Source organism: Strigops habroptila, chromosome 10 (assembly GCF_004027225.2).
Source record: "Strigops habroptila isolate Jane chromosome 10, bStrHab1.2.pri, whole genome shotgun sequence".
NCBI lineage: Eukaryota > Metazoa > Chordata > Aves > Psittaciformes > Psittacidae > Strigops > Strigops habroptila.
The window spans coordinates 41,983,718-41,998,473 of NC_046359.1; the positions used below are offsets into that span (position 1 = coordinate 41,983,718).

Sequence of the window (14,756 nt, forward strand, 5' to 3'; positions counted from 1 at the left end):
ACTAATGAAGCCACATATACAAATGGCTTTGGGTTTTTTCTGTTTAAGTTCCGGGGTTAGCAGGAACCCTCAGACAGAAATTGCTTCCAGATAATCTTGTCAACATAGGAAATGGATGGAGATGATGTTCTTGCAGGAGTGGAGGGAATCTTCTAAATAAGCTGAAAATGAAGCTGTGGAATGCATCAGCATATTTCCTTTCAGGCTACATTCTGAAAAGAAGACTGAAGGAAGGCCTTGTTGTCTTAGAAGATTTTAGGTTTGAAAGACAGAAAAAGAATACCTCAGGCCTTGTTAAGAGTTAATTTTTTTAAGGAGAAAAGTGTGACCTGTTCCTGTTCTATTTCTTCCTGTCTCAAAGGCAAAAAGGTATGAAAAGTAAGAAGTTCCTCAATTAATTACATGCTTTCTAGTTCTGGAGGGGACCAAAAGCACTCATCAAACACCAACTTTATATTTTCATACTCTCTGCTATCAACTTAGCTGAACATCAAACCTGGTGCTTTTTGAGTGACATGGGTCAGGCTCCAGAGAAATGAGCATTTGACAGTGTTTGACCTAACTGGGTGCTAAATGAAAGAATTGTTTCAGAAATCCCCTAGAAGCACTGCTGTCCATCCTATTCAGAAGATGGCAGGAAAGATGAGTGGGCAAAAATAGGAAAGAAATGTGTGGGTTTAGCTGTCATTCTTTCAGAGTAACATATATGAAAACAAAAGGGATGAAAAAGAGAAGTAAACTTTATATGGTAGGGAAGAGTGATACATTATTTGATACATAATGAAGCTGAGGTATGTTAAGTCCTCCCAAACAGTTGGCACTTCAGAGGAGTTTGGAGCAATTGCTCACTGAACAGAGGCATTCCAGAGCTTATTTTTGATCAATATTGCTCTGGTATTTTTTTAAGTCTGCTTTAAGTTTTTTTAAGTCTGCTTTATTTTACCATGCAGCAACTTTTTGCCTGATAAGAGCTTGCTATTAGCTTGGTTAAAGCCATATTGAAATCTTATCTTACTGTTTTCAAATGCAGCACAGTACATCCAGTTCTGATGCTTATTCTAAGAGAAATGCAATTTTCCCTTCTGCAGAGCTAGATGCTGGGCTTCATAATTGTTTGGGTTTATTTAAATCAGATTTTTGATTCACTGTTATATGAGAAATGTGGGAAGGCTTTTTTTTTTTTTTGTTACCTGGGAAAAAGGGCTGCTTGTTTTGTTCCAGATGATTTGCTGTGGAGAGATCTTGGGATGATGAGTAAGATGTTCAGTCTGAGAACTAATCTTTGGGGAAAAACATTCATTTTCAGGTCAGTGGTCCAGTTGATCACACAAGGCCAGGTAGAGAACAAAGGATGAGTTACAAGGACACATTGCTATGCAGGGGAAGGCAACAGTCTCTTTTGGCTGCTATCACAGTGATGTAAGTGTTCAGGAAACCACTCCTGAATACTAGTGAACGCTAGTAAATACTTTCTTTTCCAAGTGGAAGCTGTGGTCCTTAGGTCCATGCCTGGCGGGTGCATTCTTTTCCGCTCTGGATGCAATCTGGCAGTATCACAGAATCACAGACTCAGCCAGGCTGGAAAAGACCTTTAAGCTCATCCAGTCCAACCATTCCCCAGCGCTGCCAAGGCCACCACTGACCCGTGTCACTGAGGCCTCGGCTACGCAGTGTGTGAACACTTGCAGGGACGGTGACTCCAGCCCTGCCCTGGGCAGCCTGTTCCAATGCCTGAGCACCCTCTGGGGAAGGAATTGTTCCTCAGCTCCATCTAAACCTGCCCTGGGGCAGCTTGAGGCCGTTTCCTCTTGTCCCATCCCTTGTTCCTTGGGAGCAGAGACCAGCCCCCTCCTGGCTCCATCCTCCTGTCAGGCAGTTGCAGAGAGCGATAAGGTCCCCCCTGAGCCTTCTCTTCTCCAGACTAACCCCCCCAGGTCCCTCAGCCGTTCCTCATCACACTTGTGCTCCAGACCCTGCACCAGCTCTGGTGCCCTTCTCTGGCCCCGCTCGGTTGGATGCGAGGCTTCCTGCTGAAGCCTGTCTTTATAACTTGCTCTTTTTCTCAGTGGTGAACACTGATGGTCTGCTGGTGGGTTTGAAGAGTCTTGTGCAGAGTCAAATGAGAGTAACCCCAGCGAGGACATAGAAGGGACAAAGAAGCTCTGAACCACAATAAATTTGTGGTTGTAGACAGTCAAGTATCTGCTGTGAAAGGACCATAGAGGATGACAGAGCACTGAATGTCTTGATAATGCTGACAGTAAGTTTCTTCATAACTAAATAGGAAGCAACTTACTATCACTGAATCTACAGCTAGAGCAAAGATAAGGAAGAAAATAGTTATGCAGATTTGCCTCTGCTGGTGAGTTAGAGAAAAAATAAAATCACAAGTTAGGAAACGGTATAAACTTTATTTTGGTTTTTGTTGGTTTTTGTCTAACCCTGAAAGTTACTGCTGTGATTGTTCAGTCTTGTGTTAGCACTTCTAAAGCAAGTAGGTACCACTGACACTAAGATACATTATAACTGTGTGGTTTGGGTGCAGCTGTGTAGGACAGATGCCTGCAGGCCTTTTCTGAACATTTACATTCTATTGAAGAAGCATCAGGCTGCACCGTTTGGAGGCAGTCTGAGGTGGCATAATCCTCCAGTTGTGCTAGAAGGAGATTCACACCATATAAGAAGGACATAGAGCTGTCGGAGCAAGTCCAGAGGAGGCCACGAGGATGATCAAGGGCTGCAGCACCTCCCGTATGGAGACAGGCTGAGAACATTGGGGCTGTTCAGCCTGGAGAAGAGAAGCTGCGTGGAGACCTCAGAGCAGCTTCCAGTGTCTGAAGGGGGCTACAAGGATGCTGGAGAGGGACCTTCATCAGGGACTGGAGCGATAGGACAAGGGGTGATGGGTTCAAACTGAAACAGGGGAAGTTCAGGTTAGATCTAAGGCAGAAGCTCTTCCCTGTGAGGGTGCTGAGGCGCTGGCACAGGGTGCCCAGAGAAGCTGTGGCTGCCCCATCCCTGGCAGAGTTCAAGGCCAGGTTGGACACAGGGGCTTGGAGCAACCTGCTCTAGTGGAAGGTGTCCCTGCCCGTGGCAGGGGGTTGGAACTGGATGAGCTTTTAAGTCCTTTCCAACCCAAACCAGTCTGTGATTCTATATTGTAACTAATGCAGCAATTTTCTGTTCCAAGTTCCTGTTAGCATGCTCCATTTGAAAAATAATAGGGTTTATTCTTGTTCAAAGGTCTGCTTAGGCCTGAAAGCAGCATCCTCAGAGATTCTCAGGTCCTACGCCTTGTGTTGTATGCAGTTGTCTGTTTCTTTTACAATCTCTTGTGTTAGAGCTTCATGGCTCTAAACTAAATACACTCATGGGCAGGGCACAGCTAAGTACAACCCCCCAAAAAGGACAGCAAGATTTGCTTTAAAACTAATTTTCTGAAATCCTTGGTGACTTGGGGTGTTTTTTGGCAGTCTGGGATCTTGGATGATGAAGTAAGGCTTATGTTAAACCAGAGTATGCCAAAATATGCCTGTGACACTGATTTGGGAGCACATCTCGGTAATTGCACATGGACATAGCTGCGCTAAGACCTGCTCGCTCTGGAGGGTCTATAGAGGCTGACCTTACCTTCAGAAACTTACACTGTTTTTCTTCCTAACCTGGGGTTCCTGGCAGGCTGTCAGAGGTGGCTTTATCTCCCCATCCTACCCTGGAAGGGGCTGGAGTTGAGTTTGGAGCTGGTCTGAGGAATACATGCAGCAGCTCTGCTCCACAAAAGCAGAATGGGCACAGAAGAGGACTGCGGGAGTCTTCCTGTAATGAAGTTTGAACCATTATCCACTGAATGAACAGTTTGAAATGCTAGTTAAATATTTAATAAATGATTTTAAAACGTTTTACTGTAAATAAGATAATGTGCCCATATTCATCTGGCACTTTTTAATTGCAATTAATGATCTTTGTTGCTTACTCAGACGATTTACTTGTCTTCAGCCATTCTTCCTTTACATCTGGGAAAATAATAAATTGAATGGCTTTGTTCCGAAATCCATTTCTAAATGAATACTTCTGTGGATTTACTATTAATTTCATATTGGCTTCTCTCTAGTACATTGCTACTTTTAAAATGAAGGACTCTGTAGTTAGTGCTCTTCTTAAGAGAGACTTGACAAGCACTCTGTCATGATGCTGGCAAGCATGGAGCCTCTAATGGGACCTCGTGTTCTCATTTCATGTGTCTGTCAGGGTTTTACAATACTCTATTTCCAGAAGGTGACACTGGATGTTTCAGCTTGACCTGTGTAGCTTGCCCTTCATCAAATTTTGGAATAGCTACTAATAACTCATCACCTAGGAAATACTGCCTAGCCTTATTCAGGTAGTGTATGTGTGGTTGTAGCAAAGCAGGACAACTCCGTCGTTGAGTAGACACCCTGAAGACACTAGCTGCTTGTTAAAATAACTGATAGATGGATGTGATAGTTTTGCTGTAATTGTCTTCTCACACTCAATGAAATTAAATGCAAATGAACTGAAATGCAAGCAGAAACTCGCGAGTCAGCCCTTGCGCGTCTGTTCTAGTCGGTGTTAATAACTGTGGGGTTAGAGTGTGCCTCAAACTTGGTGTTGCAGGTGTCTTCAGCTATGTGGTAGCTCTTCTGCCAAACTCAAGTGGTGATGCTGGGCAAGACCAAACATCTGTCTAGCCCAGGATCTTGTCCGGGACTGCTAGTGGTGTCAGGAAGAGTGGGAACACAGCAGGCGTGCGTCATACGTGTCCATACTCTCCTGGTTTCTGACTGTTTCCAGTGTGGTAGGTTTCCCAAGCCACGTGGGGGTTTGTGTCTGTTTAGTTAACCCTCCTTCCATGTACTTGTCCGATTTCCTCTTGAACTCTCAGCATCCTTGACATCCTTTGGCAAGTTTTACCACAGTTTCATTCCCCTCCGTGCAAGGAATCACTTCTCTCTGTTTGCTCTGGAAACTTTTCCTCTTGGCTTCATTTTGAATATGTCTGTTCTTGCACTGAGAACAACGGTGAACAGTCTTTCCCCATGCGTGTTCTTCATGCCAACAGTGTTTTTGTCAACCTGGCATATTTCATTCATAGGTATCTCAGCTGCAGGCTTGCAGAGTCTTGTACTTGGTACTAAAACCTTACACCTCTTCCATGCTTCTGCCAACAGGTGGCTGTTTTTAATAGTCAGCTTTTTAAATGCTTTCAGATACTGCTGGATATGATGTAAGCATATTCCTATACTAGTGCGTTAAGCATGAAGTAAGCACGTTACTATACTAACCTGAACATAACATGACCTCAGATACAAGACAGCTCCAGTTCCCACAGAACAGATAGAAAGCTGACAGGCTAAACTCCGAGTGCCACCTTGGCAATGTGCCCTCCTTCCTGGTTTGCTTTCCAGATCTCTGCTCTCCCTCTTTGCAAACCTGTGAATTAAAGACATGCCAGAGAGAGGTCGTGGCTAGGTTTATATGTGACCTTGACTATTGCTGGGAGTGACCTATGTTTGGATTTAAAATAATCCTGAATAATATTCATAGCAAATATTTTCACCTCCTTGGATCCTATTTTTAGTGTCTAACTATGCCGAGCAGCATATGAACATGTACTTGTGTATCAGTCCTTGTGGGACCTTGGGGATGCAATCTCCTCTCCATTGTGAAAACTGACCATCTTTGATTTGTTGTTTTCTTGTCTGTAATACACAACGTGATGTATTTCCTCATTATCTCGTAACTCAGATTTTTAAGAACCTTTAGGGATCTGCATGGCTGTTGCTTCATCAGTGAGCTGTAACTGTGAGCTCTTACAAAGGCCCAGTTGTAAAAGTGCTTAAAGTGCAGACCAAGAAAGTTGATTTCTATTTTTGAAGTTTTCCTTTTGGTGAGTAGGGGGAAGCACCTGACTTTTGGACCAACATGTTATATGACTGTGCTCATACCCAGTGAGTGAACTCGTTCCATTCTGTGTGCTACAGTATGCAAGAGCAACAAAAATAATGATGAAAGTACAGTCTTGGTCTAGCTGAAGTTTTTAAGAGTATTTCTGTGCTCTGTAATGAAATCTGGATTTGGTTTTCGCCTCTCTTCTTTTTTTGTGTCTCATACCTCATGAAGTACTATAAAAGTGGAGTAACTGTCAAATAAGTGCCAGGCACTTTCTGATTACTTTAATACCACATTTCTTTTTGTTCTTAGAGAGCAAATCAAAAGGCCTCCAGTGGGTGATAGATGCAACCATTGCCTATCCCAAAGGTGAACCTCTAGACATCCAAACTTGGATTCTTGGCTACCGACAACCAACGGTGACACATGTACATTACAGGTAGGAAATAAACCTTCTACTTTTACATTGAACTAAAATACTGAGAAGCAAGTTTTCACAAATGAGTTAACAGCATGTTTCAGGATATGGGAAATCAGTAGCAATGGCTTCTGTATGTGTCTCACACAGGTGGGCAACTCGTGCTGTCTAAACTCAACACAGTTTTCATTTGAAAAGTTCAGTGACCATTTTGTATTTCAGCACAGTTAAGTTTTTGACTAATATCCTGTGGCTGGATATAGTTATGGGGAATAGATCTGATGGCTAAGTCATCCTTTTCCACTGTCATGTTAAGGTGCTGGTAGACTCAGCTTGATTCTTTTTTATTTATTTACTTAATAATAACACCAAAGTAAAAATCACTGTGTTACTTAATAACAGGTTTCCTGAGAGATTATTATATATCGTATTTGTCTTTCTGACAAAGAAATAGCAGCTTTTTCAAAGCATACTCTTAATAGTTGAGCAGAGCAGCACTTGGGAATTAGTAATAAATCTCACTGACACCTGGGATGGGATATTAAAACTTTCCTCCTCAGCAGCTTTTTGTCTCAAGACCTAAAGTAATGGAGAGGGAAGTTGCACTTTGCTTTTGGTTTGCAGTTAATTGCAAGTCTGACATCTCCAGAAATATTTTAACTCTCTTCTCATACCAAATAAGTCAATCACATTTTTATCCCAGAATTGCATTATTTTGTCTGAATTCCCTTTTGCTGGTTTAGGGACCTTTTAGGCTTTTCCAGTAAGCTGTCAGGTATCCTTGTGTGGATCCTCTGTGTGGCAGTTTAACTGGGAATGACCTTCAGCAGCATCACTGCTGTGTCACTGTTGTGGGATGCAAGGTACAGGGTGCTCAGTGGAGCTCCTTTCCACAGCCATGCTTAAATCTGTCCCTGCTTTTTATAGAACTCTACCTTCAAGTTTTTCTGAAGGTGAACATACTTACACTTATGTAAGACATCATAATATTTATTGTGCTTTATTCAGGTCACCTTAGTGCTCTCCCAGATCTCTGGGATAATTGCAAGTTGAATGTATTTAGAATTTTACTAAAGAGTGCTTCCAAAAATACTTCCTTTAAAGAAGTTATCTCAAGTTGAATTAACTTCCTTGCTTCTAAATGTGTATATTCAAAACCTGGTTTTGAGCACAAGCATAAAGATGATGTAACCTTCCTTGCACTGAACTTTAATGCTACTGTTTTTGCAGTACTAAAATTCTAAGAGAAAAACATTAGAAATGGTTTATTGTCAGGCGTAAGTTTGGTTCTTTCTCTACCAGAGGGTCTAAATCCCTGCTTTAGCCAGGGCCAAGCCTATCTATTGGAATTTTTTGTTTTGCTTTCTTTAAAAAATAACCTCTAGTTGTTAGAGGTGACCCTGTCAAACCATTTGAAGTATGCCCCAAATGGAAACTAACATAGCAGCCTGTCTCTGAAGGCTGAGCTCGGGATGTCATACCTCTGAAACAAGAACTGAGTGGTTTGGGTTTTACTGGAGCTTTGTCTAACTTTTCAGTCCTGCTAATACTTAAATTGGCACATTAAGTTTCAGCATGTGTCCTCTGGACCGGAACGGCGATAGTTGGATGCAGGGTAGCAGTTCCTGAAGGTGTGTTTAACAAAGTACCCTGGCCTGGAGCAGGTCCCTCTGCGCATCAGCACAGGGTGGCTGTACTGCGTTCCCAGCTGGCGTCACATCTGGACCACTCACTGGTCGACCTGGCCTTCATCAGCTTGTCCCATACAGTTTTTAACCTGCTTATGCTTTGTTTCCCATGGCTGTTCTTGAGGGTGGCAGCCAGGACCACTTCCTTTTTGCTTGTATCAGGTTCTCCACGCATTGCCTTCCCTGGGTACGCCCTGTTCCCACGTGCTGCCGTCACTGGATGAATTGCTCTTCAGCGATGCGCTCCGTGGCCTGTGATTTTACACAGCTTTCTCATATCCTGCCTTAGCTGCCCCTGTCCCCCTCCCAGCCTCACAAGTCTTCATCTGTTTGGTGTATCCTTACACAAAAGCCTTTCCCTGATTATCTTGTTACTTTTGTCTGTGCCTTTTCTGGTTCCGCTATAACTAGTTCCTGAGTTGTTTGACATCCTGAATTTCCCCACAGTGATTTCAGGATCACTTACAGAGTAATAATAGCTGATCTTAGAGGCTGTAGCAGTGTCTGTGTAGGTGCTGGTGCTTTTTCCTTCCCCAGCATTCATTACCTTGCACTTACTGGTGTTTAATTTCATCTACAACTGTGGTCAGGTCCTTCTGCAACTCTTCTCCTTGGTAATTCTATACCCAAAAAGTCATATCGCTTTTGTATCCTTTTGTCCAGATTTAGCATATCATTTAACTATGCTAAGATCTTTTAATGTATCTGGAATTAAAGCTGTAGCTTGGAATGAATGTGGTGAATTTTCAGCTTCAGTGTTTCTGACAATAACATTTATTTTTAGATACTTTGTGTGGCTTTAAAAATATTTTCCTGTTTTACGTAAAGGGTGTATTTATCCGTAGCAGGATTAGCAGAGGGGGAGTGAACAGTGTGTGCACATGAATTTTCCTGTTGCATCATCCTTTTCTATTGCGTACACAGAATTTTTCCTGCTGGATTCCCCTCGGGGCATTACAGCAACTGATGTTTTGTATGTGTTTATTTTTCCCCAGATGAGCTGACTTTCCTCAGAAGGGGTTATATTTTTAGCAGAATGCTGTAATGTGATGGACACCTTCAGGGTTTTGACAACTTCAGATCATATATTGATGATTTGATGAAATGAGTTCATCATGTATTGATGAACGGAGTTGTTGGTACCACTGAGATCCTGTGAAGGTGGAGTATGTGCCTGGGAAACTGGGGATGCGGAACAGGGAAGAGTAGGGAACAATTGGTCCCTCATGGAGGGTTTCTGATGTTAAAGAAAACCTTACAGCTCTGCTATCACTTTATTGAACCTTCTCAAGGATTGAAGCCCAGTGGGTTGACATCAATGTCTTAGAGCTTATTTTTGAAACTATAAGTAAGATGAGTGGAAAACGGTCTCTCAAGAGCTTTGCATGTGTGCCTCCTAGGTCCAAAAATGCAGTGATGTCTCGAGCCTGTTTCCATGTCAGATCTTGCTCTGGAGCAGTTCTGGGAGGTTTCTGTGTGGTGCTGCTCCCTGAAAGCTGGTCAGGCCACAGCGTGGAGGCTGATGCACCAGACCTGCGTAGCTGTACAACTTGGCCAGGGAATCTAAACTACTTCTTTAAGTTCATCTTCTATGTGGAGATCGGAACATTGCTGTAACAGCAATGGGGGTGTCAGCTGGGAACACCAGCACTTACTCTGCAAGTCACACGTTCGAGGTGGCTCCTCAGTAGTTCTTAATGTTGATGACAACTGGGTATTAACCACTCTTTGTCCTTACAGTGTAGGCAAGGATTGAGTCAGTGGCTGAGGTATGAAAAGGCCTGTGCTGTGCTGAGCCCTGAGATGTCCCTTGGAAAGTTGGTGCATTTATTTAACCCTTTGAAACAAACTCTGTTAGTAAAGGAAAACCCAAGGTAAAGTGGGCTTCGTCTTTAGAAAGGTGGATATGTCAGAAACATCTTCCAAAGATAGAAATGTCAGAACTGTTTCTACTCTTCTGCATTTGACACAAATGTCCTCTGAAATGTTCATGAAATGTATATCAGATGTGTCTGGATTGTCGGTTTCCCCCCATTTTCCTTCATTTAGTGCCATAAAAATTCGCACGTTGTTTGTAATTTGGAGAATAGTTTGACCAGATGCTATCTCTACTGTATGACAGGAGAATCAGGATTTAAACATGCTTTTCCCCTTTTAGAGTAGTCCAGAGTGAGGAATTGATGTATGACAGCAAAAGGGAAAACAGCAGCATTTTCTGTGCTACTCAAAGTGGAGCAGAGGAGACTGCAGAGCCTTTGTGCTGCCTGCTCAGTCAGTCCTTTCTGCTCTTTCCTTAGGTCACAACCTGTCTCTGTTTTGAAACACCACAACCTTGTGGTGTTTCAGATCCAGTGTTTTCCTTTTCTCATAGCCTGTCCTTCTACTGTAGGATTATTTCTTTTCCATACTACTTAGGGTAGGGAACAACAGAGGAGCATAGAGGACACAGCAACCAGCCTTACCTTTTCATTATCGGATGCTTTTCCAGCTGATGGACATGGCAGAGGAGGATCAGTTTAATCCAGTAACCTTTTTAGTTTGTGTGTTTGTAAGCTTCATTGTGATCATGAGTTGAATCTTGCTTTTCAAACTGCAATTTTTGGTACAAATGATGTGTTTGGTACAAATTATGACCTTTTCAGAAGTTCATAATCAGGGTAAGCTGTGAGGAAAAATCCTGGTTTTTCCTCAGGATACCAAAAGAAACTTCCCTAGAAAAAAGGACAGTCACCAAGTTTCAGATTGTTCAAAACAGAAAGGTGTGAGAACTTACCCTCTAAGTATCCAGTAGTGTTTTGACCCTGACAGACTTGTCTCAAAACTCATTGGAATGAGTTTTCAGAGAGCAAACCCAGCTGAGAAACTGGGTTTGCTTTTTGAAACATAGTGCTCAAGGAAGGTATCTAATGAACTTCTTCCAGGGCACACGGTGCTGGCATTGTGAGGGGAAACTTCAACCCATCTGTTAAAGCAGTGAGCACCATAAAAACCCACAAGGGGCTGGAGGGTGCAAGGCAACTCTAACTAGAGGCATCACTCTGAAACCTGCCTTCTCATGAGTCTGTTGGAAAGGTTTGGTTCCTCTTCTCAGGATGGTTTAAGCTTTGTGCTTGGGTCACTTTATGATACGCATTGACGGTAAATCCAGATCCCCTGCAGTTACACTCAGCAGAAATGAGCTGGGTGGTTTGGTGTGGATGTAGCAGCACTGCATACTGGCTGCTATTCTCAGCTCCCACCATTTCCCTGCAGTGAGACGAGGTTTGGGATTATTTCTTCTTTTCTTACACCCGTCACTTCTTTGGTCTGGCTGACTTGGTGTTTCTCAGCTGGTCTCCAAGTTTCTCTAATAGTAAGATTTCCCACGTGCTGCAGTTTTGTTGTCAAAACCCAGGTGTTAAAAACTGAAAGAACCCTGGGGGTGGATTTTGCTCAGTGCTTGGCTTCCCCTCAGCCAACAAAGGTACGGGGTCAGGTTTTTTTGCATTAGTTTCCCTCTGGATCATGCCCTTGTATGACCATATCCCACTTTTTCCCTGTGTGATAGTGATTGAGGCCCAAAGGCAGAGCCAGCCACAGTCGCCTCCTCCACTGCAGAGGATAGCTGCACTTCATGGAGTCATAGAATGGTTTGGGTTGGAAAGGACCTTAAAGCTCATCTAGTTCCAACCCCCTGCCATGGACAGGGACATCTCACACTAGAAAATTCATGCTGCATGAAAGTACCATGCTATTTCCAGCTAAGTCATCTGTGTTTGTGCCGTAATGCGATGAGTACGATGTCACTTTCCTTCCTCATACCACTTTTTGAACGGTGCTCTTGTGGAAACAAGCTTTCAACTACTGAGGAAGTTCCTTTTTTGTGTTCACATTGATACAGATTTATTGAAGTAAACGAGGCTCCTGGCTATAAATAAGATGGAATACATTGTGGTTGCTGAATGAGCCTCACAGAAACGTCCATGAAGGGCATCCAGTTGGCAATGTGTTTTACGATGCTTTTTTTGTGCAAGTAACTTATTTTTGGTCATGCCTGAGATGTACTAGCAGCTTTCATCGTGCTGAGTTTATTTAAAGAGTCATTGAAACAGCAGGTAGTATTATGATTTAGAAATATGATTATTAGGGGGTAATAAAGAACTTGAATTCAGGGTAGGACAGATAATGAAAGGGAACTACTACATAAAGGTGGTATCTATGAACTTTACAATTTTAATGCAGAATCAGAGGCTGTTTCTCCAATAAGGACCATTTAAAAGAGATTAAATGTTTCTGAAAATGACATATTTCTGAAAATTATTTGGCATCTTTTGAGAAATGGCCTGTGAGTAGCTAAGTCTCCATGGTTCCTTGTTTATGCCACCACATTTTTGGCAGTTGTATCTCTTTTAAAATCCTTTTTTCTTTCCTGGACTGTGATTTATGCAAATATATTGTGGTTTTACACATCTGTGTAGCGGTTTAAGAAAGTTTGATGTCCCTCAGTCACCTCTGCGGGGTGTCCCACAGCCATTGTCACCTCACAGTTGTAGACAGGTAACCTCCAGGTAGAAGATGATGCTTCATTACTGAGACAGCTTTGCAGACTCCCATCAGAGTCCATCTTTACTCCACCACCCCTTCTCAGGCTGCAGGCTGTGGTAGCATTGCTTTTACTTAAGTTCAGCCCCCCTTGATGATAGCAAAGCAGCTGCCCTTTTGAGGAGAAATCAGAGGAGGTGTTGCCATTCTGCCTGAACTTTCTGGTCAAGTCAGCTTATCTAGTGCTATCAAATGCCTTGTTTGCCACACTAGTAACAAAGATGCTCTTACTTTCATGCAGTGTGAGGTTACTTTTGTCCAAAAGCTAGAAAAATTTAAGTGCCCAAGAGAATCTAGAACCTTCAGATACTAGCTGTTGACTTTGTTCCTTGTCAGGACAGTTCTGTGTGGTGATAACCTTTTCTTTTCCTGAGGAGATCAGCAAACTGCTTGCTTTTAGTGGCGGTCCTGGTGCTGGATACCCAGAGGTGGGGTAGAGCCATGATGATGCTCATGCACTGACCACACTGACGCCTGTTTACATGTCTCATGAAAAGAAGAAACTCTTTCCTGCACTTTTGAACACTAGACCTGCCAGATCTCGCAGGTGACGGTTGGGGATGACCCTGCTCCAGTCAGAGCAATGGCTTTCCACTGTTATTTTGGGTCATCTGCATAGTTTTGTATCAGTATACTTTCTCAGTTACCTTCTCTGAAGCCAGTCTCTTTAAAGAGAGCATTCTTACAAAGCACAGATGCCAGCTGAGCCATCTGATGGGCAGAGAATGATGATATTGGCAGTATGCTTAGTATAAATACTGGGGGGGGGGGGTGTTTAGCTTCACCTTATCTAGTGCAGGATGGGCTTGTTTCCAGAGCTGAAGGATTTTTTAATAAACATTTCATCTCTCATTTAGCTCACTCATTAGTAAGAATGTTCTACTTCTAAAAATAACTCTGGATAATCTAAAAATACGTTTGAAAATGCTTCTAAATACACTTGTACTTACCATTGCTAAATTGTGGCAGCGTTACTGGAAAACCAGTTGTTTTCCACTCTGCATTAATATCCATTCCGACTGGGTGATTGCTTCTTCAACTTTTAAGAAGCAGAGTTGATATCCAGAGATTCAAATCTTCTGGTACTGTATTGATTCATACAAGAGCCTCCGTGGATTCAATCAGGAAAGTGGTGTGCTGCGTTCCATTAGCCTCTCGCAGTACTGGTATCACTTACGCTGCTTTGCTGCTCCATTAAAGTGCCAGCTCATCAATTGCTTCTAATGAGTATCTTGTAAGGTCTTGTGATGTTTTCAGACTAGAAGGTACATTCTTGGGTAAATACCAGGCTTACTTGGTTATTGAGCCATAGAGTTGCTACCCATTAGGTAACTGAGCAGTGGACATGGAGCGTATCTGCAGCTTACAGACAGCAAAGCCAGGTAACCCTAGACTTCTGTCCTGAGCCTGCACAGGCATCCTGTTAGTTCTGAGCCATCTTCAAACTTGCGTAAGCAAGCATCTGGCCTTCAAAAATACACTGTGAAACACAATATTCAGTTGCTGAGTCTCTTTATCTCTTCACAGCAGATAGGCAGAAGAGAGTAAAAATAGTGCTTGGCAGCTCAGTTATGTCTGGGGACGGAGAGTAAGTCTGGCATAGTGTTATAGCTTCAACAGAAATGGTCCTTTCTCGGAGGGTGTGTTTTTTACTTGCCTTTCCATGGTTTAATTTGCTGTACAACATCTGGGCTTCAAGATAAAATAGTTCTTTATTACCTCTCTTTGTCATCGTTCTTGATATTCACACTGAGGACTTGAGCTATTTACTGCGCTACCAGCTATTTCATAATATTTGTCTTCGACAAAGACTTTTCTTCAAGCTGTATTTTACTAACAGTGCAAATTTCTAGTTTACTGAGCCTGGCTTTACTAGAGCACAGAGAACTCCACAGTGTGAGAAGGACGTAGGTAGAATTGCTGCAAAGGTTACAGAAATACCTGAGTTCATGTCGATGCCAGAGTTGGTAAATATAACTGTTCATCTCCTTATATTCAAGTTATCCCTGTATACTGAAGTAGGTTCATTAGAGCAATGCTTTGCTCCTTTTCTCCTCCACTTACAGCTTATTTTTCCATGCATCAAACTGAAAGGAGTAGGTACAGATGATTTGGCAACAAAGCAAGCAAAGATGTTGAAAGCAGTAACAGCAAGAAAG

At 42.7% G+C, this 14,756-nt stretch overlaps 1 protein-coding gene across 1 annotated transcript in view; it reads left to right on the forward strand.

The window, feature by feature from the left end:
• The window catches only part of LPGAT1 (lysophosphatidylglycerol acyltransferase 1), a 65,289-nt gene that overhangs the window by 39,525 nt on the left and 11,008 nt on the right, over positions 1-14,756 (forward strand). The window contains exon 7 of the mRNA XM_030498850.1: positions 6,223-6,349. Within this exon, the coding sequence (XP_030354710.1) occupies positions 6,223-6,349 (127 nt within the window). The remainder of the gene's footprint in view (positions 1-6,222; positions 6,350-14,756) is intronic.